The following is a 27,745-nucleotide window of genomic DNA, read 5'->3' as shown; positions in this document are numbered from 1 at the left end:
ACTGTGGAAAGTGTAGAAGATCTTATTATATACACATAAAGCATGAAAAAATACCTCCTCCCACCCCACTCTCCTGCTGGTAATAGCTTATCTAAAGTGATCACTCTCCTTACAATGTGTATGATAATCAAGTTGGGCCATTTCCAGCACAAATCCAGGTTTTCTCACCCCTCCCCCCCCCCCCACACACACTCACTCTCCTGCTGGTAATAGCTTATCCAAAGTGACCACTCTCCTTACATTGTGTATGATAATCAAGGTGGGCCATTTCCAGCACAAATCCAGGGTTTAACAAGAACGCCTGGGGGGGGGGGGGGGTGTAGGAAAAAACAAGGGGAAATAGGCTACCTTGCATAATGACTAAGCCACTCCAGTCTCTATTCAAGCCTAAGTTAATTGTATCCAATTTGCAAATGAATTCCAATTCAGCAGTTTCTCGCTGGAGTCTGGATTTGAAGTTTTTTTGTTGTAAAATAGCGAATTTCATGTCTGTAATTGCGTGACCAGAGAGATTGAAGTGTTCTCCGACTGGTTTATGAATGTTATAATTCTTGACATCTGATTTGTGTCCATTTACTCTTGTACGTAGAGACTGTCCAGTTTGACCAATGTACATGGCAGAGGGGCATTGCTGGCACATGATGGCATATATCACATTGGTGGATGTGCAGGTGAACGAGCCTCTGATAGTGTGGCTGATGTGATTAGGCCCTGTGATGGTGTCCCCTGAATAGATATGTGGGCACAGTTGGCAACGGGCTTTGATGCAAGGATAGGTTCCTGGGTTAGTGGTTATGTTGTGTGGTATGTGGTTGCTGGTGAGTATTTGCTTCAGGTTGGGGGGCTGTCTGTAGGCAAGGACTGGCCTGTCTCCCAAGATTTGTGAGAGTGTTGGGTCATCCTTCAGGATAGGTTGTAGATCCTTAATAATGCGTTGGAGGGGTTTTAATTGGGGGCTGAAGGTGACGGCTAGTGGCGTTCTGTTATTTTCCTTGTTAGGCCTGTCCTGTAGTAGGTGACTTCTGGGTACTCTTCTGGCTCTATCAATCTGTTTCTTCTGTGCATATAATAAGATCTTCTACACTTTCCACAGTATGCATCCGATGAAGTGAGCTGTAGCTCATGAAAGCTTATGCTCAAATAAATTGGTTAGTCTCTAAGGTGCCACAAGTACTCCTTTTTCTAGATAAAGAGATAGGGTTAGATCTGGAGCAAAACACTGCACTTGAGGAGGTAGGCATTGTTTATGGTACTTCCCTCTTCCCCAATCTTCCCCAAATTCAGGGACCTGCTAGATGTTGAACTGGCCCAAGTTTGTGTCATCTCAGGGCTGCACTTACACACACTGGCAAGTAATAGCCCTCAAGGAGCTGATCTGCCAAGGATTACTGGAGCATGTTGTGCTCCAACTCTGCCCGTTCCTGTCCCTGACAAACACCCTGCCTGTCCCCAGCCCACCCTGAAACAACCCCTACGCTACAGGAATCATCAGTTACCCTCTTTCGGTAACTTCACTACCGGGGAGATTGATGCTGCTGCAATTGTCAAGGTTCCTTCCCCACTCTAAACTCTAGGGTACAGATGTGGGGACCTGCATGAAAACCCCCTAAGCTTATTTTTACCAGCTTAGGTTAAAACTTCCCCAAGGTACAAGCTATTTTACCTTTTGCCCTTGGACTTTATTGCTTTCACCACCAAGCGTCTAACAAATATATAACAGGGAAAGAGCCCGCTTGGACACGTCTTTCCCCCCAAAATCCTCCCCAAACCCTAGACCCCCTTTCCTGGGGAAGGCTTGATAAAAATCCTCACCAATTTGCATAGGTGAACACAGACCCAAACCCTTGGATCTTAAGAACAATGAAAAAAAGCAATCAGGTTCTTAAAAGAAGAATTTTAATTGAAGAAAAAGTAAAAGAATCACCTCTGTAAAATCAGGATGGTAAATACCTTACAGGGTAATCAGATCCAAAACATAGAGAATCCCTCTAGGGAAAACCTTAAGTTACAAAAAGACACAAAACCAAGAATATACATTCCATTCAGCACAGCTTATTTTATCAGCCATTTAAACAAAACAGAATCTAACGCATATCTAGCTAGATTACTTACTAAGTTCTAAGACTCCATTCTTTTTTTGTTGTCGGCAAAAGCATCACACAGACAGAGAGAACCTTTGTTTCTCCCCCATCCAGCTTTGAAAGTATCTTGTCTCCTCATTGGTCATTTTGGTCAGGTGCCAGCAAGGTTATCCTAGCTTCTTAACCCTTTACAGATGAAAGGGTTTTTCCTCTGGCCAGGAGGGATTTTAAAGGTGTTTACCCTTCCCTTTATATTTATGACAACAATCAATGCAGCGGGTGTCGATTTAGCAGGTCTAGTGAAGACCCGCTAAATCGATGGCAGACTCCGGTCGACTCTGACTACCTCTCCAAGAAGAGTAATGTAAGTTGACGGGAGAGTTTCCCCTGTGGACACAACGCAGTGAAGACACCGTGGTAAATCGACCTAAGCTACGTCGATTCCAGCTATAACGTAACTTTGGTCGACTTACCCTGGTAGTGAAGACAAACCTTAAGTCTGTTTAGAGCTGCTGAAGCGGCACAAAGGGAGCTTAAGAAGAGTCAAGGAGCTGGCCCTTTGCATCTATAGCTATTCATGAATCTATAAGTTTTGACTTGCTTGGAGTGCTACAGAAACTGTGTTGGTCAACAGATTGCAGCATGCTGTTTTTAAGATCAAGAAAATACATTGGTTAATTTAATTCAAAACTATTAATTGAAATGTATTTATTTTGCATGAAGTGGCAGTTTTTAAATTTTATCTTAAAATTTGCACCCATTACTGTAAGTGCACTGGAGTGCTTTTTGCAAAATTTTGCAGTTTAGATAGAAACAGGGGAAGTTAAATAGTCAAGAATATAATGACTTCCTCAAGGACACCCAGCTTATCCCTGTCGCCTTTGAGGAAAAGAGTCTTGTTCCTAGCTTAATAACGGTTTTATGTATCAGTTGTAAGATCTTGCAGTGCCTTTGTTGGCTGCCACACTATTATTGATTGTCAAATCTTGATTTACCTTCCTGCTGTCCATTTAGTTTTGCCATACATACATACTATCCATCTTAATTTAGCCTCCCTTTGAAAAAAAGGTCAGGTACTTATAGTGTTACATTTCTATAATTTTACTATCCATAGTTTATAACTTCTTAATAGTTAAAATATTATTGGGTTTTACCTTGGTTCTTGAGGACCACGAGATCACAGCTTTGGTGTAATACTTCCCTTCTTGCCAGGAATACTGTCAGCATTTCAGAGAATAGAGCTGGTTGTTAACTTGTGCTACCTATGTTGCTTTCTCATTGCCTACTGAGTTGACATACCTCTCGTTTTCATTTAAACTTTAAATATCTCTGCTATGTAGTGGTAGTGACTGAAGCTGTGTTCTTTTCCCTTTGGCGAATTTGGAGACTGGAACACATTGTTGTATGCTAACAGTTTTCAGACAGATGAAACTTTGGTCCTAAATAGCTCTACATGCCCCTGAAGTATATTTTGTCTTAATAATATTAGGTTTCCTTTGTAACTTAAATGCTTTATAAGAGTTAAAAGTTCCAAAAGTTTATTGTGACATACTGATGATGCCTATATGTTTTTAAGAGGATTTGAGTGTGAATTTAAAAAAAAATCAGGCCTAAAGGAGGGCACACTATTCCGTAGTACTATTGTGAATTAAGGAGATTGTCGGCAAGGCCATTTCTTCATTCCTCTTAGACTATTTCCCTGGAATAGGCTAGCTTCTGTAAAAAAAAAAAAAAAAAAAAAAAAAAAACAAAATAAATACGTCCCTTCAACTAATTTATGTGCAGTTTGGACTTGGAGGCTGTTCTTATTATTGATCTCGTGTTGGTTAATAATTAATGTTCATCCACAATGGTAAACAAGGTGACAACTGCTGACCTTTTCGTAATTGACATGTGCTTAGAATTGTTTGGCTGTCTGTTCTTTTCTCTTACAGTAGTTCTACTTAATATGAAATGAAATGTTAAATCATTCATAGAGTAGATTAAGTTGCTGTTTTTATTTTGGTGCTGGTTTGTGATACTGATGCGTTTTATTTTCTTAAGGAGTAAATATTAGTCTGTTTAAAGTACTAAACAGTTTAGCTCTTAAGAGTCTTTCAGATCTACAACATAGGTCAATCCGAAGGCCATAGCTTTTTGCAAATGCAGTGTTGTCGCCTTGTTGTTTGTACATTTTGTATATAAATATGTGTAATTACAGGGTTGTGCTTGTATTATGTAAAATTTGAAAACTGAAAACTAAAGTTTGCTGTCTGTTGGAATTAGAGTTTGACCTTCCAGACATGGTGTGTAATGCCCATCATTTTACTCAGGCTTCCCCCCCGCCCCCCCCCCCGCCTCCTCTCCCTCCCTCTCTCTCTCTCTCTCTCTCTCTCTCTGTCTCTTAGGTAAAGGCTAGTTTGTTAATAGGGTTCCCCGCCCCTCCAACCCTCATCCTGCAAGTCCTTATTTGTGTAATGGTTTTGTGGAGCTGAGTCAGTGATTGCATTCTGCTGGTTATCAAGGGATGGTGACATTTTGACTCATTATTGCCACTCTATGTATCAGAAATTAAATAATTGCATATTTATCATGTAAATGTGCTCAAAGCTATGCTACCGACACACATTCTGTTAATTGAAAAATAAATAAATCAGTGGATTTAACAATTAATCAAGGAATTTTGAAGTTGACAGTGTTAGTAATAATGGACAGTAGAAACAGCTGTGATATCATTCTTGGCAGCAGGAACAGCTGTTTCTACAGATAGCTCAATGTGTGCTGTCCAAAGCCCCCAGGTTTTCTCCCATCACTATGTAACCTGTGAACACTTTGTGGGCCATCTGCAAGTGGTCCTTGGGACACAGTTTAAGAACCATCTATTATTTCACAGGTAATTATTTGTTCACGGGCATAGTAGACTAGGGCAAAATTAAATAAAGTTCACTTTTACCCTTGGGGAATGACCTCACCGCACATTAAGTGGTGGGGGGCCATTGTCTGGCTTGTAGGAAAACATGTCACCCTAGAGAGCCAGAGTGACTTGCTGGGGCAGTTTCAGACTGGGTCTGCATGGACTATCGTCATATCTATATTGCTCAGAGGTCTGGGAGGCGATTGCTTCTTGTCCCTTCCCCTTATGCATTCCTGAAGCGGCTGGATACAATCTAGCACTTCTTTCTTTTGCTTGTAGAAAGAAGGGTTGCATGTCTTTGATTGGCTGATTGTCACCTAAATCAGAAACAAAGAACCCTCCTCCCCTTATTATGCATATATGCTTAAGCGTTAGTATTTTAGCTTGAGCTTGTCAAACTGGGAAGTGAGGTCCACAATCTGTATTGCTATGATTGAAAAACACAATAAAAATTCAGGCTATTTAGCTGTAGAAAGGTTGGAAATCATTGAATAAGGTACTGTGCTGCTGAGACTCTCTCCAAACACAGTTTGCACTTGAGCTTTATTCCAAAGCAATTAATGCAGGGGTGGGCAAACTACGGCCCAGGGGCCACATCCGGCCCTTCAGACTTTTAATCCATCCCTCAGGCTCCTGCCAGGGAGCAGAGTCCGGGGATTTCCCTGCTCAGGCGCTTCAGCCAGGGAGCGGGATTGGGGGCTTGCCTCCCTCTCTGCATGTGCCGCGGTGCCGCACGGCTCCTGAAAACAGCAGAGTGTCCTCCCTCTGGCTTCTATGCGTAGGGGCAGCCAGGGGGCTCCACACGCTGCTCCTGCCCCAAGTGCTGCCCCCGCAGCTCCAATTGGCCTGGAACCATGGCCAATGGGAGCTGCAGGGGTGGTGCCTGGGGATAGGGTGGCATGCAGAGCCACCTGGCTGCCCCTCTGTTTAGGAGCTGGAGGAGGGACATGCTGCTGCCTCCGGGAGCTGCTTGAGGTAAGCACCACCCGAAACCTGCACCCTGAACCCCTCCTGTGCCCCTGCCCCAGCCCTGGTTCCCCTCCTGCCCTCCGAACCCCTCGGTCCCAGCCCGGAGCACCCTCGTGCACCCCCATCCCGTCATTTTCAGCCCCTCCCCAGAGCCTGCGCCTCCAGCTAGAGCCCGCACCCCAACCTCCTGCCCCAGCCCAGCACCCCCTCCCGCACCCTGAACTCCTAATTTTTGGCCTTACCCCAGAGCCCGCACCCCCAGCTGGAGTCCTCACCCCCTCCTACACCCAACCCCCAATTTCATAAGCATTTATGGCCCGCCAATCAATTTCCATATCCAGATTTGGCCCTCGGGCCAAAAAGTTTGCCCACCTCTGAGTTAATGTGAGCTACATAAGCTAGTAAAGTGATGTAATATGAAGTAGGTTTCAGAGTAGCAGCCGTGTTAGTCTGTATTCGCAAAAAGAAAAGGAGTACTAGTGGCACCTTAGAGACTAACCAATTTATTTGAGCATAAGCTTTTGTGAGGTACAGCTCACTTCATCGTTAAGACAAACAAGTTTGTTTCCATTTACAGAAGATAATGCTGCCCTCTTCTTATTTACAATGTCACCAGAAAGTGAGAACAGGCATTTGCATGGCACTATTGTAGCCTGCATTGCAAGATATTTACATGTCGGATATGCTAAACATTCATATGCCCCCTCATGCTTCAGCCACCATTCCAGAGGACATGCTTCCATGCTGATGATGCTCGTTTAAAAAAATGTGTCAATTAAATTTGTGACTGAACTCCTTAGGGGAGAATTGTATGTCCCCTGCTCTGTTTTACCCACATTCTGCCATATATTTCATGTTTTAGCAGTGTTGGATGGTGACACAGCACATGTTCATTTTAAGAACACTTTCACTCTAGATTTGACAAAATGCAAAGAAGGTACCAATGTGAGATTTCTAAAGATAGCTACAGCACTTGACCCAAGATTTAAGAATTTTAAGTGCCTTCCAAAATCTGAGAGGGACGAAGTGCTTTCAGAAGTCTTAAAAGAGCAACACTCAGATGCAGAAACTACAGAACCCGAACCACCAAAAAAGAAAATCAACCTTCTGCTCGTGGCATCTGACTCAGATAATGAAAATGAACATGCGTTGGTCCGCACTGCTTTGGATTGTTATTGAGCAGAACCCATTATCAGCATGGACGCATGTCCCCTGGAATGGTGGTTGAAGCCTGAAGGGACATATGAATCTTTAGCGCCTGTGGCACGTAAATATCTTGTGACGCTCGCTGCAGCAGTACCACTTTCTCACTTTCAGGTGACATTGTAAACAAGAAGCGGGCAGCATTATCTCCTGCAAATGTAAACCAATTTGTTAGTCTGAGCGATTGGCTGAACAAGAAGTAGGACTGAGTGGACTTGCAGGCTCTAAAATTTTACATTGTTTTATTTTTGAATGGAATGCAGTTTTTTTTGTACATAATTCTATGTTTGTAAGTTCAACCTTCATGATAAAGAGATTGCACTACAGTACTTGTGTTAGGGGAATTGAAAAAATACTATTTCTTTTGTTTTGTTACATTGCAAATACCTGTAATCAAAAATAAATATAAAGTGAGCACTGTACACTTTGTATTCCAAGTTGTAATTGAAATCAATATATTTTAAAATGTAGAAAAAACATCCAAAAATATTTAAATTAATGGTAATCCATTATTGTTTAACAGTGCGATTAATGGCACGATACTTTTTTTAATCGCTTGACAGCCCTAATATTTATATTAAGAGGTTAGCATTTAATGTAATATGTTGATATTGCTCACCACAATGCTTTGTTCTAGGAATAAGAAGATATTGCAACTGATTGTGATGTAATCAATCAAAATTATTCCTTGTAATGTAAATCAATGTTCAGTTTTCCAAAACATAAAAAGTATTCCTACCACACAGTCTTTCAAGGGCAGTGCAGTGAATGATCTTTATAATTTTTGATGATTTTTTGTTTTTGACTTTAATCCTAGATCTTTCCTAGCTATTTACCACTCTAGTTTAGTCAAGGATCGTAACTGGATGAAGCTCCATCTTGAAAAAAAGGGAATTAATAAATCTATGAAGATGATTTCTTCCCTTATCTGCACACTTGTATTATCTGATCAACAAGGAGGTTTGCAATAGTCTTATTTATTTGTACCAATGAAACACAGATCTGCAACAGTTGTGGCACAATGGTATAATGCAAGAGTTTAGTTATGTTACTTGTTCCAGGTTCCTGAGCAGAGTCTAGAAGTCAAGCAGTTAGACATAATGTAGTAGTCATTGTCCTTATCTTCAATATTGTAATTTACTGTTAAGGACAATTAAAGTGCAGGATTATATTATCTCTCTCTCTTTCTCAATGCCTACCTCCCTGATAGACTTTTGGATTGAGGAAGACCAATTCTTCGCCAATATTCAGTTTACTTCTCTGTTTAGACACAACATGATGGAGAACTTTGTCTTGAAAGATTTACTTAGGAACATATTCCACTGGTATTTTTTCATTAGCATTTGGATTTCACTCTCTGTTCAGCTTACATACCCATAGTCTTGTACTTACCTTACCAGAATGTTACTTTTGATAAATACTTTACAGGCAGTGTGATTGAGTGGATAGAGCAGTAGACTGGGACTTGGGAGACTGGTTTGACTCCCACTTCTACCACTGCTGTGTGAATCTGGGGAAGTCACTTTACCTCTGTGCCCTTCAACCCTTTGTCTGCCTTGTCTATTTAGATTGCAAACTCTTGGAGGAAGGGACTATTTCTTACTATGTGTTTGGACAGTCCCTAGCACAGTGCTCCACCAGAGTCATTGCCTTAATACATATAATAATTTAGCAGAGTGTTAATTCTCTTGTAACATGAGATGGGCAAAGACCTTGGTCTTCTCTGAGAAGGTCCACAACATGTAGAGGATACTGCTGACCAGGTGTGTGTGTGGCAGGGAGGTGAATTCACCATGTGTAGATTAAGAATATGGATATGTGCAGCTTCCTAGTGCTAGCCTTATGTTAGATTATTCCATTTTAGTTGTAAAAGAATCACACAATGTGTGTAAAATTAACCACCTTTATTTAGTCCTCTAACAGAAAACAACACGAAACATAATATCTTGGGTACTCTGACTGAATTCAGTCAGGTTGTCATTGCTTTGTGTGGGTTGCTTAATGTTCTGTTCATCTAATTTTGTTGAGTTTATATTTAACTTTACTTTAGCTCCCCTAACTTTACTTTAGCTCCAAAGTCTCTCTTTCAGGTTCTAGATTCAATTATTACAACAAAACTTGTCTGAAGATAGTCTTAAAATGGAAATATATTGAATAGTCACTGAGAGCTTTGGAGCCCAACATTCTTTACTTTGTTCCTCATTGTGGCAAATTAAAGCATTTTTCTGCTCTGCGGTGGTTGTTTTTTGTTTTTTTTTCTAAGAAATGAAATTTTACTTTTTCAGTACTTGGCTCAGCTGATTTGATCTGCCATAAAGCCCCAGGATTATTACAAATATAGCTCAAGCACCAGTAATAGAAAAAGTAATTTCACTTTTTTAACACTTCAGTTTCGTAATGCAAATTGTATATAATCTCCATTGAAACAGCAAGTGCTTTGGAGGACAGGATTAGAATACAAAGCAACCTTGACAAATTGGAGAATTGGTACGAAATAAACAATATGAAATGCAGTAAAGACAAGTGCAAAGTACTTCACTTAGGAAGGAAAAAGCGAATGTACAACTACAAAATGGGGAATAAATGCCTAGGTGATAGTACTGTTGAAAAGGATCTGGAGTTTATAGTGGATCACAAATTGATCGAGTCAGCAATGTGATGCACTTGCTAAAAAGGCTAATATCATTCTGGTGTGTATTAACAGGAGTGTCATATGGAAGAGACACAAGGTAATTGTCCTGCTGTGCTTGACACTGGGGAAGCATCAGCTGGAGTAGTGTCTCCAATGCTGGGCACCACAGTTTAGGAAAGATGATGACAAATTGGAGAGAGTCTAGAGGCAAGCAACAAAATGATAAAAGATTTAGAAATCTGACCTGTGAGGAAAGTTTAAAAAACCTGGGCATGCTTATTCTTGAGAAAAGACAACTGAGCAGGGACCTGATAAGTCTTCAAATATGATAAGGGCTGTTTTAAAGAGGGTGGTGATCAATTGTTCTTCATCTCCGCTGAAGGTAGGAAAAGAAATAATGGGTAATCTTCAGCAAGGGAGATTTAAGTTAGATATTAGGAAAAGTTTTCTAACTATAAATATAGTTAAGGTGTGGAACAGGCTTCCAAGGGAGGGTGTGGAATTCCCATCAACTGAGGTTTTTAAGAACAGATTGGACAAATGTGTCAGGCATGGTCTAAGTTTACTTGGTCCTGCTTCAGCATAGGGGTCTGGATAGATACTTTAGATTTATAGATTTTAAGGCCAGAAGGGACCGCTATGATCATCTAGTCTGACCTTCTCCATAGCACAGCCCCAGAATCTCACCTGCTTCAAGCACATAACTTTTGGTTGAGCTAGAGTAGTTCTAGAAAGACATTCAGCCTTGATTTAAAGACTCCAAGTATCGGAGAATCCTCCATATCACCAGGCAAGTTGTTACAATGGTCAGTTACCTTCACTGTTAACAATTCTTTTCAGCGTTAACCCTTTTTGTGTTTCTCTCAACTTGGACAATGAAAACCAGGGTAACTGGTTCATTTTTCCTTTTAGCTGGTTTCACTCTCTAGCTTTCATGCACTAAAGCAATGCTTTGTGTAAGTCCTTCAGAGGAGGGGCCATGTCTCTCCTTGTTTTGGGTAGCACCTAGCACATATCTGGACCTTTGCAATCCAAACATTTTAATCGTTTGTCAGTTGCTGCAGGGGAAGTTCCAAACACCAGTTTTCATTTCACATTAATAGAGAGATCTCATGAAAACTTTTGCTACATTTCATGAAGATTCCACAAAGCTGATTATGGGGCTCAATCCACTTGACTCTATGCCATTCACACTGTATTTGTGTTTCTGAACATCCTGGAAGACCTCCACTGAGATCTGTAGGCAAAGTGAAATTGTGCAGAATTGGGGGCTTGGGGCCATACTCGAGGATCCATCTTTAACATGTGGGTTTGTATTTTTAAACTTACATCGGAGGTCTCTTCCGGACCTACGTTTCTGTGATTCTAAATAGGAATAAGCTTGCAGAAGTGACTGAGATTTCAGTAGTATTAAGTATGTAGACACATTTGCCTATGATCTTATGTAGTTATCAAAATAGTGCATCTAAAATTGTATTATGTAGCTGAACATATTTCTGCTTGCATGATTTTGTTTTCTATTGCCAATGTTACCCTCTTCCTCTCAGTTTCGTTTGACTTCTCAGCATCCATTGATTGCAATAAAATTGTTGCTGTAGGCATCCGGTCCTGGCTAATGTTACACATTACAAGACTGTTGTAGCATTAATCAAGTGTTGTGGGGGCCGCTGGTGTCTTTACTGATAATCCTAGTCTGTTTTTGGTAAGTGAAGTTTTGAAGAGATAAAGGTAGTGATTATACAATTTCTTATTCCTTTTAAGAATATCAACAGGTGACTGGACTTTCTGGGCATGCAACGTAATCTCTAGGCAAGATTTAGCTTTGAGAGACTGTATTGAGTTGATCTATAACTTTGGTTATGTGATTCCATACAAACTTTTTGTAGTAACTCTAATAAACATGAATGAATCTACCAGTACTGAGAAAGATGCTGCATGGAGAATAGAAAAACAATTGGCTTCCAAAAATTTGGTACATCTTTACTAAATATACCAAGAAAGAAGCCATATAAGATTTGTAGGACTGTCCAGTAGTTAGAGGAAAAAATTCTGCTGTAGTAGCAATGTATTACAGCTATGCTTAAAAAAAGCTTGACTGATGCAGTTTTAGCAATATATGTTTTTTCAAATGACTGGTGAATGGGACCAAAATATTGTATTGTCTAGCAAAACTATGTTGACATTTGTGTCTCATTCCAGTTTCATAATAACATTTTTAGATTACCTATGATAAACTAATTTGGGTGCTTCTGTTATTTGTGCTAGAATAATAGGGATTATCCATCCAGTAGCTATTGCCAACCTAGACCCAGAACAAACGAGAGCATTCCTCCACTACACAGCCTCACCACCCTTACAAGTCTCACAGAGACAGCCCAGGCCAACCCTCAAACATCGGCCAGGAACTGTCCACAGGTGCTAGGTCATAGGGCAGAATGTACCTTTGTCACCCCAAACGCTCAGATGTTTGTGCAGTGTCTTCAGATGTGGCTCACTTCTGTCTGTTTCCCAAACAGGGACAGATTAGCTAAACTGCTATCACTGCCCTGCGCAGTAAAACACTCCCTGGACTGATAGAAAGACCCATCCAATGTCCGAGCAGGTGTTCCTTTTGTGCAGCTGCTGCTGACGGCGACTCTAACGATGGATGCCACCTTAATAGGCTGGGGAGCTCACTTACATGACCACAAGGTTCAAGGCAAGTGGTCTTCCACAGAAGTGACCCTCCACGGGAGCTAAGGGCTGTCTTTTTGCCTTTCATCAAGAACATGTACACGAAGGTCATGACGGACAATGTGACCTGTATGCTTTACATAAATCACTGGGGGTGCCAGATCTCTCTCCCTCTGTACCAAAGCACTCAAACTTTGAAATAGGTGCATCCGTCACAACATGCTCATCACAGCTGCCTGTCTACCAAGGACACAGAATGTGACATCCGACAGTCTCAGTCAGAACTTTTCTCACAACCACGATTGGGAACTGAACTCAGAAGTGTTACAAGACATATTTGCCCTTTGGGGAACCCTGATTACAGGTCTCTTTGCTATTTACAGACATAAGAAATGTCCTTGTTACTGCTCCAGGGCCAGCCTGGGGAAACATTTGCTGGGAGATGCCCTCATCCTCCCATGGGACAAGGACTTCTTGTATGCCTTTCCCCTGTTTCCTCTTCTGTCCAAAGTCCTGTTGAAAGTTGGACGAGAGAAAGCCAGAATTATTCTGATTGTCCCCTACTGGCCAAGGCAAGTCTGGTTTCCTTACCTGACTGAGATGGCAACATGTCCTCTAGTTCCTCTTCGGCCCATTGCCCACCTGCTCTCTCAAAGCGACAAGCTGATCCTTCACCCCAACCTGTGGTCCCCCGCCTTCAGGCGTGGCTCCTTCTTGGTTCCAAGACTTAGAGGCAGAATGCTCTGATGAGGAGAAAGATGTGTTGCTGCATAGCCAAAAGTCGACTGCTTGACATACTTACCTACAAAAATGGAAACAGTTCCAAGTTTGGTGTCATTCTAAGCATATAGCCCCAACCTTGTCTTCCCTCCCTCTGATTTTAGACTACATTTTAGACCTCAAGAGATCAGAACTCTCACTCAGCTCCCTTAAGGTACATCTTGTGGCCATAATGGCTTTCCACTGTCAGGTAGACAATACTCAGTGTTCGCTCACCTGCTGATATGTAGATTCCTTATGGCATTGGGAATCTCTTCCCACATGTGAGACCACCCTCTCCAGCCTGGGATCTTAACCAAGTTCTCAGGGCTTTGATTAGTTCTCCCTTTGAGCCCATGGCAACTTGCTCTCTTTTACACCTGTCCATGAAGATAGCATTTCTAATTGCCATCACCTCAGCTAGGCACATAGGAGAAATAGTTGCCCTGATGGCACACCCTCCATACATGGTCTTTTTTAAAGACAAAGTAACTTTGAGGCTGCATCCCAAGTTTCTCCATAAAGTTACCTCCACTTTCCATATGAATCAACAGATCCATCTTCCTGCTTTTTCCCAAAACCACAAAGTGACAACAGGGAGACAATTCTGGATATGGCAGCTGTTAGAAGAGCACTAGCATTCTACTTGGACAGGACTAAGGAGTTTAGGAAGTTCTCTAAACTCTTCCTTTTCCTCATGGAAAAATCCAAAGGCTCCATGGTATCAGCTCAAAGACCATCCAAATGGGTTTCAGGTTGCATTAACCTTTGTTATCAAGGACACAACCTGCTGCCTTTGTCCCGAGTCTGTACACACTCCATGAGGTCAATTTCTACCTCAGTCACATTCTTTAAAGATGTCCCTGTCTCAGCAATCTGCAGAGTTTGGGGCTTCTGCCCACACTTTTGCAGCTTCCCATGCCATCTTCTGCTCCTCAGTACTCTGTAATAACAGACTCCACTCTCAAGTCCCAGCCCTTCCTGGGGGATACTGCTGTGAAGTCACCTACAGTGGAGCACCTATAGGGACACTACTGAAGAAGAAGAGGAAGTTGCTCACTGCAAGAATCAGGAAAAATTAGATGTAGTCATATCACAAAGAGGACGTTAGTCGCCTTGTGAGTAACGATGATTCTTTGAGATGTGTCCCCTGATGGGTGCTCCACAACCAGCCCTCCTCCCCTCGACTTTGGAGTTCTCCCTAAGGGGCTCTGCGGTAGAGAAGGAACTGAGGGGGGGTTGCCCGCACACGGCTAGATAGCTTCAAGGAAGACACAGGGGAGAGAGGGCAGATATGCAAACTGAATGGACACCAAATGACCTCACCCCACATGAAGTGGTGGGGGCCGTTGTCTGTGTTGTAGGAAAAGGGTGTGACCCCTTTAAAGGCTAGAGAACCAAAGCGACTTGTTGCAGCAGCTTCAGACCAGGTCAGCATCCCATGGTCACCCATTTCTCCAATCCCCACTGGTGACCAGAAGAGATGCAGGATTATTTAGTTCCACTCCAGTGTAAGAAAAGCCCTCTTTTACCTATACCAGGTGGAGCAGCACCTACCCTCCCACCCATTGTGGTAGTTAAATACCAGGTTTCGTCATGATCTGCTGTGGGTGTTATGCTAATCGCTCCTTTCCTGGCGGTCTGTGAAGGACTTTTTCCCTCCCTGCAAGATAGGCCAAGGAGATGGTTTTTTCACCTTCCCCACATCAGACTGGGGGCTTATTTGGGCGCAAACATAAAACGGTGCTTAGGCTATGATGTTGCAATGTCCAGTGCAGGTGCTCTGTAGGGAAGGTATACAGTGCTGCAGAGGTCCAGTGCAGGTGCTCTGTAGGGAAGGGATACAGTGATCAGATTAAATGCATTGGTAAAGGACTTAAAGGACGTGGTCTTTAAAGGAGCAAAAATGAGGGATTTTTGGCTCCTGTGATTGGTATGGCAGGGAGCCAACCCCCCTTCTTTTATAGCCCCCCCCCAACCCTCATTTGGGGATGGGGAGTGGCCAGGTCACAGTGGTAGGTTGGCTGAGGACCACGATGGATAAAGTGGACAGCAGCTCACCCCCTCATCCCCCAGTATAAGTACAATGATTATGGAATTATCTTACTTTTATCTGCCAGGTACTCCCAGACATTTGGGAATAAAGTTGTGACCTAACTAAACCATTTCCAGTGTCTCCTGCTCTTCTTCTGTCATAGATTTAGTTGGGGATTGGCCCTGCTTTGAGCAGGGGGTTGGACTAGATGACCTCCTGAGGTCCCTTCCAACCCTGATATTCTATGATTCTAGTTGAACAACTGAAATTAAACTCTGGTATCCAAAGCTGAGCTTGTACAATAACTATACTACATGCATCTGACAAAGTGGGAATTCACCCACGAAAGCTTATGCTCCAATACGTCTGTTAGTCTATAAGGTGCCACAGAACTCCTTGCTGCTTATACTACCTAGGCTTCTAACAGCACTTTATCTTCCAACTACACTGCATGATCTTTCAATGGTTCCCCAGCTGTGCCCCATTGAAATACTTGCCAGAAACAGACAGGAGTGGAGGAGCTTCGTCACTGCCCTAAACGCCAGAGGCGTAATGTGTACATACTAACTAACTAACTAAACTGTATGAATTGTGGTTTAGATCATTTAGATAATTTGAGTTCAACCAGCAACATATAAAATTGCAATGGTTGTATATATGTACAAAGATAGAGAATGTATGGTGCAAGATACTACTTTAGTTTTCCTAAGTCAGGGATGACTACAATTCATGAGTGACAACACATATAGTCATCCCTGATTTATGAAAAAAATACTTCTCTGTCCTCTTATGTACGCTTTTTATATAAAATATAAAAACAAATGCATTTACATGCACCAGATAGATATTTATACCAGTCTTTCTGTAATAGTAAATCGCATTGTAGTATCTTTCCTTAAGTATTCAAGTGGTAAACATGTTGATCTATCATAACTTGTAGCTTATAATTATTAGTCAAGGGATACTTTTTCATTTTTGTGGTATAAACTGACTGGGACTATAAGCTGAGGCCATAAACTGTTAAACCTGTGTAGAAATTGAATTTACTGCCTGATCATTTCTTTTCTACAGGCTACAGAAAGTGATATGGGAGATGTAGATTTAACAGGCCTCCCAGAAGCACCTGTGGACTCTGAAGATGAAGAAGAAGAAGATGAAGATATTGACAGAACTTCAGATCCGTTACTGGGGCGAGATGTTGTACGAGAGTGCCTTGAAAAAGAACCTGCAGACAAAACAGATGATGACATTGGTGAGAGAGACCTTGATATGATCTATTTTATAACTCAAATAATAAAGACTTCTTTGAAATCTGTGTAAGTACATAATTATTAATAAATAGATAGCCTTATAACTATAGATGATGCTTTTCAGAGATTTTTTACAACTCTTGTTGTCCCAAAGAATTTATAAACTAAACTAGACTATTATTCTCTTCTTATATTTATTATGAGAAATTAGGTGTTGGAAAATATTAGCACTGAGATGCTAAATACTTTGGTGATTACAGTTTGCTAATGTGGGGGGTAGGGAGGGAGTAATTTTAACTACGTGAAGCTGGCAAATTTTGTTTTTGAATTTTTGGCAGGGCTGATATTATCACGGTGTAAAGAGGCTGAATTTAAGTTCCAAGGAATTTGAGTCAAAAAGAGATTTCTGCAAGCGCCAAGCTAAAGTTGGCATTAGTTTAACACTAAAATAAAAATTGAAATAGTTTATACTTTTCCTCTGGTTATTTCTCTGAACACTGAAAAATGATTTCATGTTATTGATATTATCTAGCTTACAATCATCATTCAGCAAAAATACTTTATAACTCTTCTAAAGGCTTGAAGTTCAAGTGCTTTTACACTTAGCTTGATGCCATAATTTTACGCTTGATGCCATAATAGTCAATCAGAGCACAATCAAGATTGAAAAGCCAGGTTCCTTTTATTAATGTTGATTGTAAAATGCATGCTGTGCTCATTTAGCCACAGGCACTAATAGTGATTGAAATACCACTGAGCAATTCCTTCAGTGAGTTTAACTCTGAGGTTTAATATACCTGCAGGGGGTAATGGTACCTTAGAGGCATAGGCCTTGCAGTCTTCAAATCAATGTTTCTTTTATCTAATAGAGCAATTACTGGAATTTATGCATCAACTCCCAGCCTTTGCAAACATGACCATGTCTGTAAGAAGAGAGCTTTGTTCAGTTATGATATTTGAAGTGGTAGAACAAGCAGGAGCCATCATACTTGAAGATGGACAAGAAGTAAGTTATAGAACATAACATAATTTAAGCACTGTATTATACTGAAACTCCGGGTATTAATATGTTCAAATCTAGACATACAATAGCATTAAACAATTTGTATGTATAGTACTTGAACAGTAATCTGGTATATTATAATTTATTTGTGTACCTCTACCTAATAGTTAGGGGTTATTTTACAAAAAAGTATTTATAATGTCATAAAAGAATGGGTCATTTCTAGCAGTAAAAAAATAAAATTGTCTGCCCACGAAATAATATCCCTTTTCTGAAGTAACCTTTTAAAAAATGTTTTTGATCTTGTGCAATTGTTACCCATTGGCTTAACTCAACTCTCCTCTTGTAAATTTGAGTTTCCAGTGATCATGTTTTAATGCCTATGTAAAAAATACAGTATCATGTCATAGTCTTCGTTGTCAAAAGGGTAGCAACAGGGCATGCAAATATTTGGAAATTATTAGCACTTGGTAGATTGTGGAGCTAGAAATAAGCTTTTTTATTTTGGCTCATCCTTCATTTACTGCTTACAAGTCAGTGGACAGTAAACTGCAGTCCTTGACATGTTGTATTGAATGAAATGTTACAAAATTGTAATGACAGCATATTTACTACCACATGGGTAAATACTTCTGGGAGATAAGCATTGAATCAGTAAATACTTCTGGGAGATAAGCATTGAATCATCTTTCTTATTAGAACTTGCTGAGAGATCCATACTTTTTTTTAAAATTCATTCTAGCTTGATTCTTGGTATGTTATTTTAAACGGCACGGTGGAAATCAGCCATCCAGATGGGAAAACTGAAAGTCTCTGTATGGGAAATAGTTTTGGGATTACCCCTTCTTTGGATAAACAGTACATGAATGGAGTGGTTAGGACCAAAGTAGATGACTGTCAGGTAAGATTATACCTGTGTATAATTTTCTCACAATTTTAAACAGTTAATAAAAAAGATAATACAGTTTCATCTAACATAATGATATTTATTTCGGAAATAGAATGAAGGAAGTTGGCACTTGGTGGGGGTGAGACACTTGGAAGGGTGGGCACTCTGTTAAGTTAGGGCTTGTCTACACAATGCGTTAGTCTGCAATAGAGGGGTGTAAATTCCAGTGCACACTAGCATGTTGTGCACTAAATGGCTCATGTGGGCCCTGGAGGCACACATGAAAAAGTAGGATTGCCAACAGTCCCTTATTAAAAGGGATGTTTTCCACTCTGTGCAACAAGATCAGGAGTTGCTGAGTGCTGCAAAAAGCAGCAAGAATTACCGCTGGTGATTGTAGGTGAGTACTGATTATTATTATTTATTATTTATTATTTTATTTATTAATAATAATTAATTATCGGGAGAAGGGGAAGGACGGGGATGCTAAAAAACAGTCCCTTATTTTTGAAATGCAATGTTGGCAACCCTAACTAAAAGTTCCCTCGTGCAAGTTACAGGGCTACATTAACACACACTAGGGAACTTTTGGTGTGGGCCAGCAGGGTCCACACAGACTAGTTAGTGCACAACAAGCTAGTATGGACTAGAATTTATACCCTTCTAGTGCAAACTAAAACACCATATAGACAAGCCCTTAGTTGTCGGTTCTCCCTTCTTATTTTGGAACAATTTTCTTGTATATTGCTATCATCTGAGAAACAGGAACTTCTGTGTTGTGCTGAAGTAGCTGTTTACCACTTAAGGTCATGGTATTTCTGTGTGTTTGAAATGCTTTAAGAACAGTTAAACAGAAAATATCCATTTCCACTTTTTACAAGCTAAGTTCTCTTTTAAGATTGGTCTTTGCACAGTAACATTGTAGTACTGTATTTAACTTGGACTCTGTTTACAATTTAATATCTAGTGGAACTGGACAGGACTGGACTGATGTCAAATGATATGCTATCGCTATTGCATTACATTTGCCCAGGTTTAGTGCTTGGAGATGTGTTTATGTACTACAGGTTTATTAATTGTCCCCATATTGTTCTGGGTCAGTTTGTTTGTATAGCCCAGCAGGATTACTGGCGGATTCTGAACCATGTGGAAAAAAACACTCATAAAGTCGAGGAAGAAGGAGAAATTGTTATGGTAAAGGAGCACAGAGAGCTAGATCGCAGTGGAACCAGGAAAGGACATATAGTTATTAAGGTGATTTTCTTTATTTACTTAATATTCTACCTGTCAATCGCTAAAAATGTAATTTGTCAGAAAATACAGTGGGAACCTGGAACAGATATTCACATTTGTCTGTCTGTCCTACAACAGCTCAATAGAGAGTTGATTAGAAAGGATTTATATTTTTATATAAATACAAAATCTGCTTCCTATTAATAAAGCAGGATCTATTCAGTACATATTTTCTGGTTTTATGTTAGAAACCACTGGTTAGTGTCTTTACATGCATTAATCTGTGTTGTGTTGGATTAGAAGAGGGATTTTAAAACATACTAAAAAATCGATGGAGTGTTATTGTGTGTGCAAACCAAATGCCATTATAAATGCCAAGATAGTGCATAGTCTTACAAAATGTTTAATATGTGAACTGAACTTAAACACACTGATACTTTTTCTTTCTAAGAGTTTATCAGTCACTCAGTATAATTTGAAAAAAAAAGTGCACTATGCATGCTTCAAAGCCTGGATATCATCACTGGGGTGATGATACTGTGTGATACTTCCTGAAAGCCTTTTGCACTTCTATTTTTAAGGCAACACCAGAGCGACTCATCATGCATTTAATAGAAGAACATTCTATTGTGGACCCAACTTATATAGAAGATTTCCTTTTAACATATCGGACATTTCTATCAAGCCCATTGGAAGTTGGGGATAAACTCCTAGAGTGGTTTAGAGTGGACAACCTCAGGGATAAGGTTGGTGTCAAATGAACAGACCAACTTTTGTGGTGAAAATATTATCGATCTTTAACCTTTTTTTGTGGTGCTGATAAAGTCTGACTGTTCCATGATGATCTAAAAATAAATATTTTTATAGCAATATATTTCAGTAGCATAAAAAGGTATTCTTCCACATAGTTGCACACATGTAAGTTTTGATTCTAAATTCAGATGTGCCAGATCATAGCCTCTAAAATGTGTAAATGCTGATCTTAATATATGTAAATGCCAGTGTATCTGAAATCTAAGTCAAGACCTATTGTTCACAAATTCCACATAGACCAAATATTTTCAACTCTCTCATATTCTGGGTACAATCAGCCCGCTCAGAAGACCCATTTTTGCCAGTAATTCAGGTCAAGTAAGTGTCCATAATTTCCTGGGCATATCACTGTTGCTTTCATGACAGCATTGGACCTATCTTCCATTGTTTTCTTGGAAAATAGCTTTTCAAGGCTGGAAGTACATTTGATTTTAAGCAGCTTTCTACAAACCATGCACCTGAAGTTATGCCACCACAGAAAAGGGTTGTAGATGGTGCAATTGATGAAATTACAATACTTCTGTATATGGAAGTAAGTGAAGTTCTGTATGAATATACACGTGCACACAAAATAAAACCTATATGGTCTGATGGTTTTTGTTCGTAGCCTATTCAAAAAAGATGGCAATAATGTTCTTAGCTGACTTTTTTCATATATACTAGAGTTTACCTGGAACAAAACCTGTTGACCAGCGAAGGAGCTAATATTTAAAATTACAGTCTTTTCTGTGTTTTGCAGCTAATTTCATGTTGTTCTTTCTCCCTTTTTTGTGCCATGCATTATGACAATTAGTGTTAGTTGGTTTTTTTTTTAAATTAAAAATGTGAAAATTGTGTAGATCCACAGAGAATATCTGGAATAACTGCCACATGATTTTAGTAGTCTGTCTGACCTGATTATTCCATATTGTGACAGAATGTACTTCTGTGTCCACATCCTACACGCTATTGTAATAAAGTATTGCTTGTGAGATACCATTTAAAAACTCATAGTTTGCTGATCAATAATGTCAAGGCAAAATGCACGTAGCAGTATTGTTATTCTATGTGAAGTTATAAACATAAGATGAGGTCATGACTAAAAGTATGTTTTCCAGGGGAGTCTGGGGAGTGGCCAAACCAGTCCCTCAAAGACAAAGGACAAGCTGACACTTCAGGCAGGTGTAAACAAGGTTGATGGGCCATTACTTGCTAAGTGGCCATTTTTTTTGGCAGGAAAAGGGATGGGGCAAAAAAATCTACATCTTAGCACAGAAACAGCATGGAGTTTCCTTCCACACAGACTGCCTGTCGTCCTAAATTTCATCTGGAAATGTTTTCCAAGGGGGAAGGAACTGACACTATAAAAGGGGGAACAAACACCCCAAGGCACCCCTCCTCTCTTGCTCTCACTCTCTTTGTCCATTGATTCACTGCACTAGAAGGAACAAAGAAAGCAGCCATTAAACAGAAGAAGGGGTCTTGGCCTTATAAGTTTGGCCACTAAGACTGTTGAGTGCAAGTATTGAGAAGAACTTTCTTTCAATTTAACATAGTTTGTTAAGTTAGGCATTAGTTACATTTATTCTTTTTTTTCTTGTAACCATTTCTGACTTTTATACCTCATTACTTGTATTCATTTAAAATCTATCTCTTTTTGTAGTTAATAAACTTGTTTTATTGTTTTATTTAATCCAGTGTGTTTGTTTGGGGAAACTCCATTTGGGATGATAAAATATGTGCATAATATTCCCATTGATGAAATAACAGACCTATATAAATTTGTATTGTCCAGGAGAGAGCTGGGCAGTACAGGGCAAATATTTCAGGGGGAAAATCTGGGATTGGAGGTGTGTTGGGGTCACCCTGCAGTATAATTCAAGCTAGTAAGAGCCTAGGTGTGGCTGGCTGACTGCAGTATACACGCAGACATATAACTGGGAGTGACTTCCATGCCGGAGGCTGTTTGTGAGCAATCCAGACTGGAAGCTACAGCAGCAAAGCATTGTAAAGGACACCCCAGGCTAGAAGGCAGGGGTGACACAGCTGCTCATTAATCTGGATTGTGCCCTGGGTATGTCACACACATGTCAAGCACTTTAAAGATTTTTCTTTTCTGTGCATAATGAAGAGTGACTTAAAAATGGGCTGAGTATATAGATACTAAAAATGACTTGGGAGGGGGGCCTGGGTTGGATAACATTTTTACCAATGTGAAATTAAAAGCACTTGTGCATACAGCAACTTTTTTGTGGACTTGCAAAGAAAGAAAACTGTCTCAGCAAATAAAATAGGAAGTAATTTATTTTTAGACAAAAGAAACTGCTGTAATTGTTGAGCACTTTTGTTTAATAGATATTTGAGCAATTGACAGGCTGACTATATTATGAGAGTTGTATAGTAATTCTGAAGCACAGTCAACTGCATTGTCAAAAAATGGAGATAAAGGTTCTCAGGATGTAATGTTTTATTGTTACTATACATTTCCTAGAAATGCTTAAAAAATTGACTGATCATTCACAGTGGCAATTTGAAAAGCGTAAGGTTTCTGAATTAAGCAAAACTAAAAGTACTAGAAGGGAAATTAATTGGCATTGACTTTGTGTCACTGTAGATAGTAGCCCAGCCCCTCAGATCAAATTTGATTTTTTCTTTTCTGATCAGTTTAATTGTGCAGTGGAGGAAAATGACTCAGGGATTGTTTAAAAGCAGTAAAAGTGACCTCTGCTTTTGGTTTACTTCTATGAAAAGTCTGTGTAACATCAGTGTCAAAAATAATGGCATATCAGATTAAATCCACATAAACAAATGTGTTTACAATGTACATCATCTTTTTCCTTACAATTAACTCCAAAACCAACCCATCCAAAAACCACCCTCATGTTTATCTTGTTTCTGAAGGTCACCAGAGTGGTCTTATTGTGGGTGAACAATCATTTTAATGATTTTGAAGGAGATCCTGCTATGACACGATTTCTGGAAGAATTTGAAAAAAACTTGGAAAATACGGTAGGACTAAAAACTATCAGTGTCATGCTTTCCACTGAGGTGGGTTTTTTCCGTCTGTGATTTAAGAATATTTTAAAAAGTCCTTGCGCTAGAAGAAGACAATCTACAGTCAGCTTTTAACACAGTCCTATTTGGTCTAAATTGTACATATGGTTGTACAGAATCAAACAGAAATGAGTAGTCTATACCATTTTACTATCTCTTAATGGTATTTCAAGAAAGAAAAGGGTTTGGGGTTTGTTTGTTTTTTTAGTAAGAATTGGATCCTTAAGTTCATAGATCCTTTTTTCTGTGGCATTGTTCTTTTCAGTTGTTCTTCCAATTCTAGATGAAGAAGCATTGCATTCCTTTGTGTGTGTCTTCTGATTTACAGAAAATGAAGGGTCACCTCAGGTTGTTGAATATTGCCTGTGCTGCCAAGGCAAAGTGGAGGCAAATTACTCTGCAAAAACCTTCCAGAGACTCACCGCTCTTTTTCTGTCTAGTTGGAGGAAGTGACAAGGGTTTTGGCATTTTTGTAGAGACTGTAGAAACAGGCAGCAAAGCAGCAGAAGCTGGACTTAAGCGTGGTGATCAGGTAAGAAAGTGCATAAAATTATTCATGTTTCAGATGTAATTTTAATAAAAATCCCTCCTGGTTCAACCGTGTACAGTAAATGCCAGATAACATTTGTCTGAAATATAAGACTTAAAATATTACTAATTTGCTCACTATGTTTACCAAACTATGTAGTATTTTAAAGATTTGCAGTTTGCATCTACAGTTCTCTTCTATAGCTAATATAGATATGAAAAAACCCCCAAAATATCCTAATCATGGTTTGTTTTAGGAAACACTGGTAAAAAGGGTTGTAATGGGGTACACTCACTCTCGCGAGTGCCCCCTGGCCGACACTCTTTGCTTCTCTGGGCCTTTCTGGTCCTACCTCTTCAGCTGTGCCACTGAAAGACTTCAGTTTCCCTTCTGGGTGCATCAAAGTCCGACATGTTTGTAGGACATACTTATATTTAAATTGTAGCAGCTAATTTATTTGGATATTTAATAATGCATGTTTTCATAATACCACTCTGATATGTAGCTGTATTGTAACTTCTGAAGCATTTCTTGTATCTTTTTTATAATATTAAATAGTAAATGTAGAGAATGGAAAACCTTTTCTGACATTTAATCTAAAAATTCAGGTTTTTTCTGTTTCTCCTAAAAGATAATGGAAGTAAATGGACAGAACTTTGAGAACATTACATTTGTAAAAGCTGTTGAAATCTTGAGGAACAATACTCATCTTTCCATTACTGTAAAAACAAACATTTTTGGTGAGTAGGCTTGCATAGCCAATGTACCTTACATGTGAGAAAGAAGACAAAGTTCCCTATGCTGAAGGCATCAGGGCCGCACTAAGTTCCACCCAATTTCCTGTGACCCCAAGGAGCCGTTCTAGGAGTTGATGATCACCAGATCCCAGAGGCCATGTCCCTTTTTTGCCTGGGTACTTCCCCTATGCCAGGGTCTGCATGTGGGGGAAGGTGGGAGGGGGCGTAGAGGCAGCATAACCAGCTCTGTGCTCCCTGGGAAATCCTCATGTGACCATTTAAGCAGCTTTATGGGGCCTTCACACAAAGGGGCTGAAAGAGGGCCGATAATCTGACCAAAAGTTTATTCACAAATCCTCTCTGTCACTGGTTTTGACAAGAAATAGCAAAAGATGTAAAATCAGGTTTTTTAAAAAACTTAATAATGGGTGTGAGAGCCATAACATCTTTTTACATCTGAAAGAGAAAACAGAGAATGTATAAAGTATATGTGCAATATCGATTTTAGCTTTACATTGTCATTTATTTATTTACAAATAACTTTTTAAAATCTCTGTCAAAATATTGGTTACTTTTCTATAACCCAGGGCATACATGGTCTGCATCCAAGAACACAAATACCACTACAGTAAGAACAAGATTCCCCCTAAACATACATGGTTTCTTTTCTTTGATTTATGTTATATCTGAGGTTGCTGGGGTCCTTTCCTCTCCTGGGTCTCATCTGCTACTTCTAATTATTTGTCTTTCTTCACTATTGATTTTCTGTTTTTAATTTTTTTTCTTTACATCACTGTAGCGGTCAAAAAGTGGCATGAACTTAACTATAGCTTATTGTCACAAACAAAATGAGTACAAAAACAATTTAAAAAAACCCTTTTCATCAAATAACATGTGGTAATACAAGGTGACATGCAACAGTACACCCACTTGTACAACCTTCCTCTGTCCGCTTACTCTGGTGCTTACTCTGTCCGCTGCTTGATGTATTTTAACAAATCCATCAGCTGAATCCCTTTGCAAAGACTGTACTTGCTATTCTAATTTTTTAATAGTGCTAAATGACTAATATGGAGCTAGTGAGTTATCAGAGAATATATCCGTGAATCCCCATGCTCACACCAGAATTTCTCCTACAAAGATGTACAGTCCTAAATTTTGCTATGTAATAGAAGCATGCAATTTGATTTGGTATTTGTGCATAGTATGTGCTGCCTGCCTGGTTTGGGTGGAAAACGTGAGTAATCAGCACTGTGCAGCTGTAAGTTGTGTTTCAGTGAGCACAGCCATATGTGTTCAACTGAAAACACTACATTTCTCTGATGTCAGCAACCTCAAAGAGATAAAAAAAATAAACTGCTTGGCAGGCATTCATGTACAGCTTTGAAGGGCAGGGTATTATGTTATATAACCGAAACACAAATAAAATAGGTATAACTTTTTCCCCCATGGAATGATTTTTTCTGGAAATGTCATTGTTACCAGTTGACCAGTTATATCTGATAAGTGTAAAAGAATATTGGATGTGTAATATATTTTGATAATATCAATGAAGATAAAAGAAGTGTCAGTCAGTAAAGTGGTAAAGTGACAATCAGTCTTACGGTTGTTCTTAAGAAAACATCTGCATCCCATTACCTAAGAGATACACACAAAAAGGTTGATTAATGTAAATGTAATGTTTCCCTTTTATCCAGTTAATTGTCTGTAGTGGATGTTAGCAAAGTTTTATGAAATGTGTTGTAATGTTTATTAATAACAAAAGTGAAAATGATGAAATTTCTTCTACTACTTCATTTGTGATTGGAAAATCCCTCCAGTGCAATAGTTTTCTCTTTGCAGTCTGTTTTCCTTTAGTCATTTAGGGCCGCCTCTCTCTCCCATTGAATTGAATAGCAAAACTCCACTTGATTTCAGTGGGAAGAGGAAAGGAATATTAAATTGACCATATTGTTAGTGTGCATGTTAACAACTATACTAGTCAGTATTTCTTTTATGGTGGTAGGTGGGGATGGGCAGAAGAAGGGTTAAAAGAACAAGCTTTCCAGAAGGTAAAAAGAAATTATAATAGGTTTATCTTCTTTTACAGTGTTTAAAGAGCTGCTTAGCAGGATAGGACAGGAGAAAAATGGAGTCCCCCATATTCCAAAAATTGCAGAAAAGAAAAGTAATCGCTACTCCATCCCAGATATGCCCGGAGATATGGAACAGATGTTTCCATGCGAGAAAGGAAACAAGAAAATCAAAGCAAACACTGTATCTGGTGGAAGAAATAGAATCAGGAAAATTTTAGACAAGACACGATTCAGCATCTTGCCTCCCAAACTATTTAGGTAGGTTAGACTGTTCTGGTAGAAGAGTAACCGTTGTCTAATAAGCTGTTATTTTCTAAGTGGCTTAGAATTTTCAGGTTTTATGTGACTGTTGCTTATATACGTATAAGAAAACCGCAGCAAATATGACTAGCAACTGTAGAATTAGACCAAAAATAGGTTTGAAAATGCCTTTTCCTTTAATGTGCCTAATTTCAAACCTGCTTTTCTTTTACATCATTTTGAATGCCTATCCACAATATAATTCAAATATCTGATTGATTGTCATTATTCTGTTTAGCACTAATTGTTATAGCATGAATGTGAGGAACTACCTGTGCAATCTGGGCACTGGAAAGCATTAATTAAGTAGCTTTCAGTTTAAAATGAGTGGATATGTTAAATCTGTTCAGGTGCTTTTGTCTATAACAACCCATTTGGATTAACACCTTTTGTAACTGTATTTGGAAAAGTGTTTTACATATGGAATTTTTTCCCTTATGCACGTGGTTCAGTACCTGCAGCTGAATGTACAATATTCCTTTTAATATTTGTTCTGTGATTTACAGTTCAGAAACCTCAACTGAAATCATACAGTAATGACTACTACCCTTCCAGCTACCAACACCCTGTTATATTCTGAATATATTTACAACATATTCAAAGACTAATTGTTTTAAGTGCTAAGAATTATTCTGGGT

At 39.5% G+C, this 27,745-nt stretch overlaps 1 protein-coding gene across 5 annotated transcripts in view; it reads left to right on the top strand.

The window, feature by feature from the left end:
• The window catches only part of RAPGEF6 (Rap guanine nucleotide exchange factor 6), a 231,223-nt gene that overhangs the window by 146,585 nt on the left and 56,893 nt on the right, over positions 1–27,745 (top strand). For all 5 annotated transcript variants that reach the window (XM_074960463.1, XM_074960468.1, XM_074960466.1 and 2 more), the window contains 9 exons: positions 16,317–16,497; positions 17,365–17,501; positions 18,241–18,399; positions 19,489–19,641; positions 20,202–20,366; positions 23,314–23,421; positions 23,795–23,998; positions 24,627–24,735; positions 26,822–27,065. In XM_074960463.1, the coding sequence (XP_074816564.1) occupies positions 16,317–16,497; positions 17,365–17,501; positions 18,241–18,399; positions 19,489–19,641; positions 20,202–20,366; positions 23,314–23,421; positions 23,795–23,998; positions 24,627–24,735; positions 26,822–27,065 (1,460 nt within the window). The remainder of the gene's footprint in view (positions 1–16,316; positions 16,498–17,364; positions 17,502–18,240; positions 18,400–19,488; positions 19,642–20,201; positions 20,367–23,313; positions 23,422–23,794; positions 23,999–24,626; positions 24,736–26,821; positions 27,066–27,745) is intronic.

The sequence above is a fragment of the Natator depressus genome, chromosome 8 (genome assembly GCF_965152275.1).
Source record: "Natator depressus isolate rNatDep1 chromosome 8, rNatDep2.hap1, whole genome shotgun sequence".
In the NCBI taxonomy this organism is placed as follows: domain Eukaryota; kingdom Metazoa; phylum Chordata; order Testudines; family Cheloniidae; genus Natator; species Natator depressus.
This window is presented reverse-complemented; position numbering and strand designations above follow the sequence as displayed.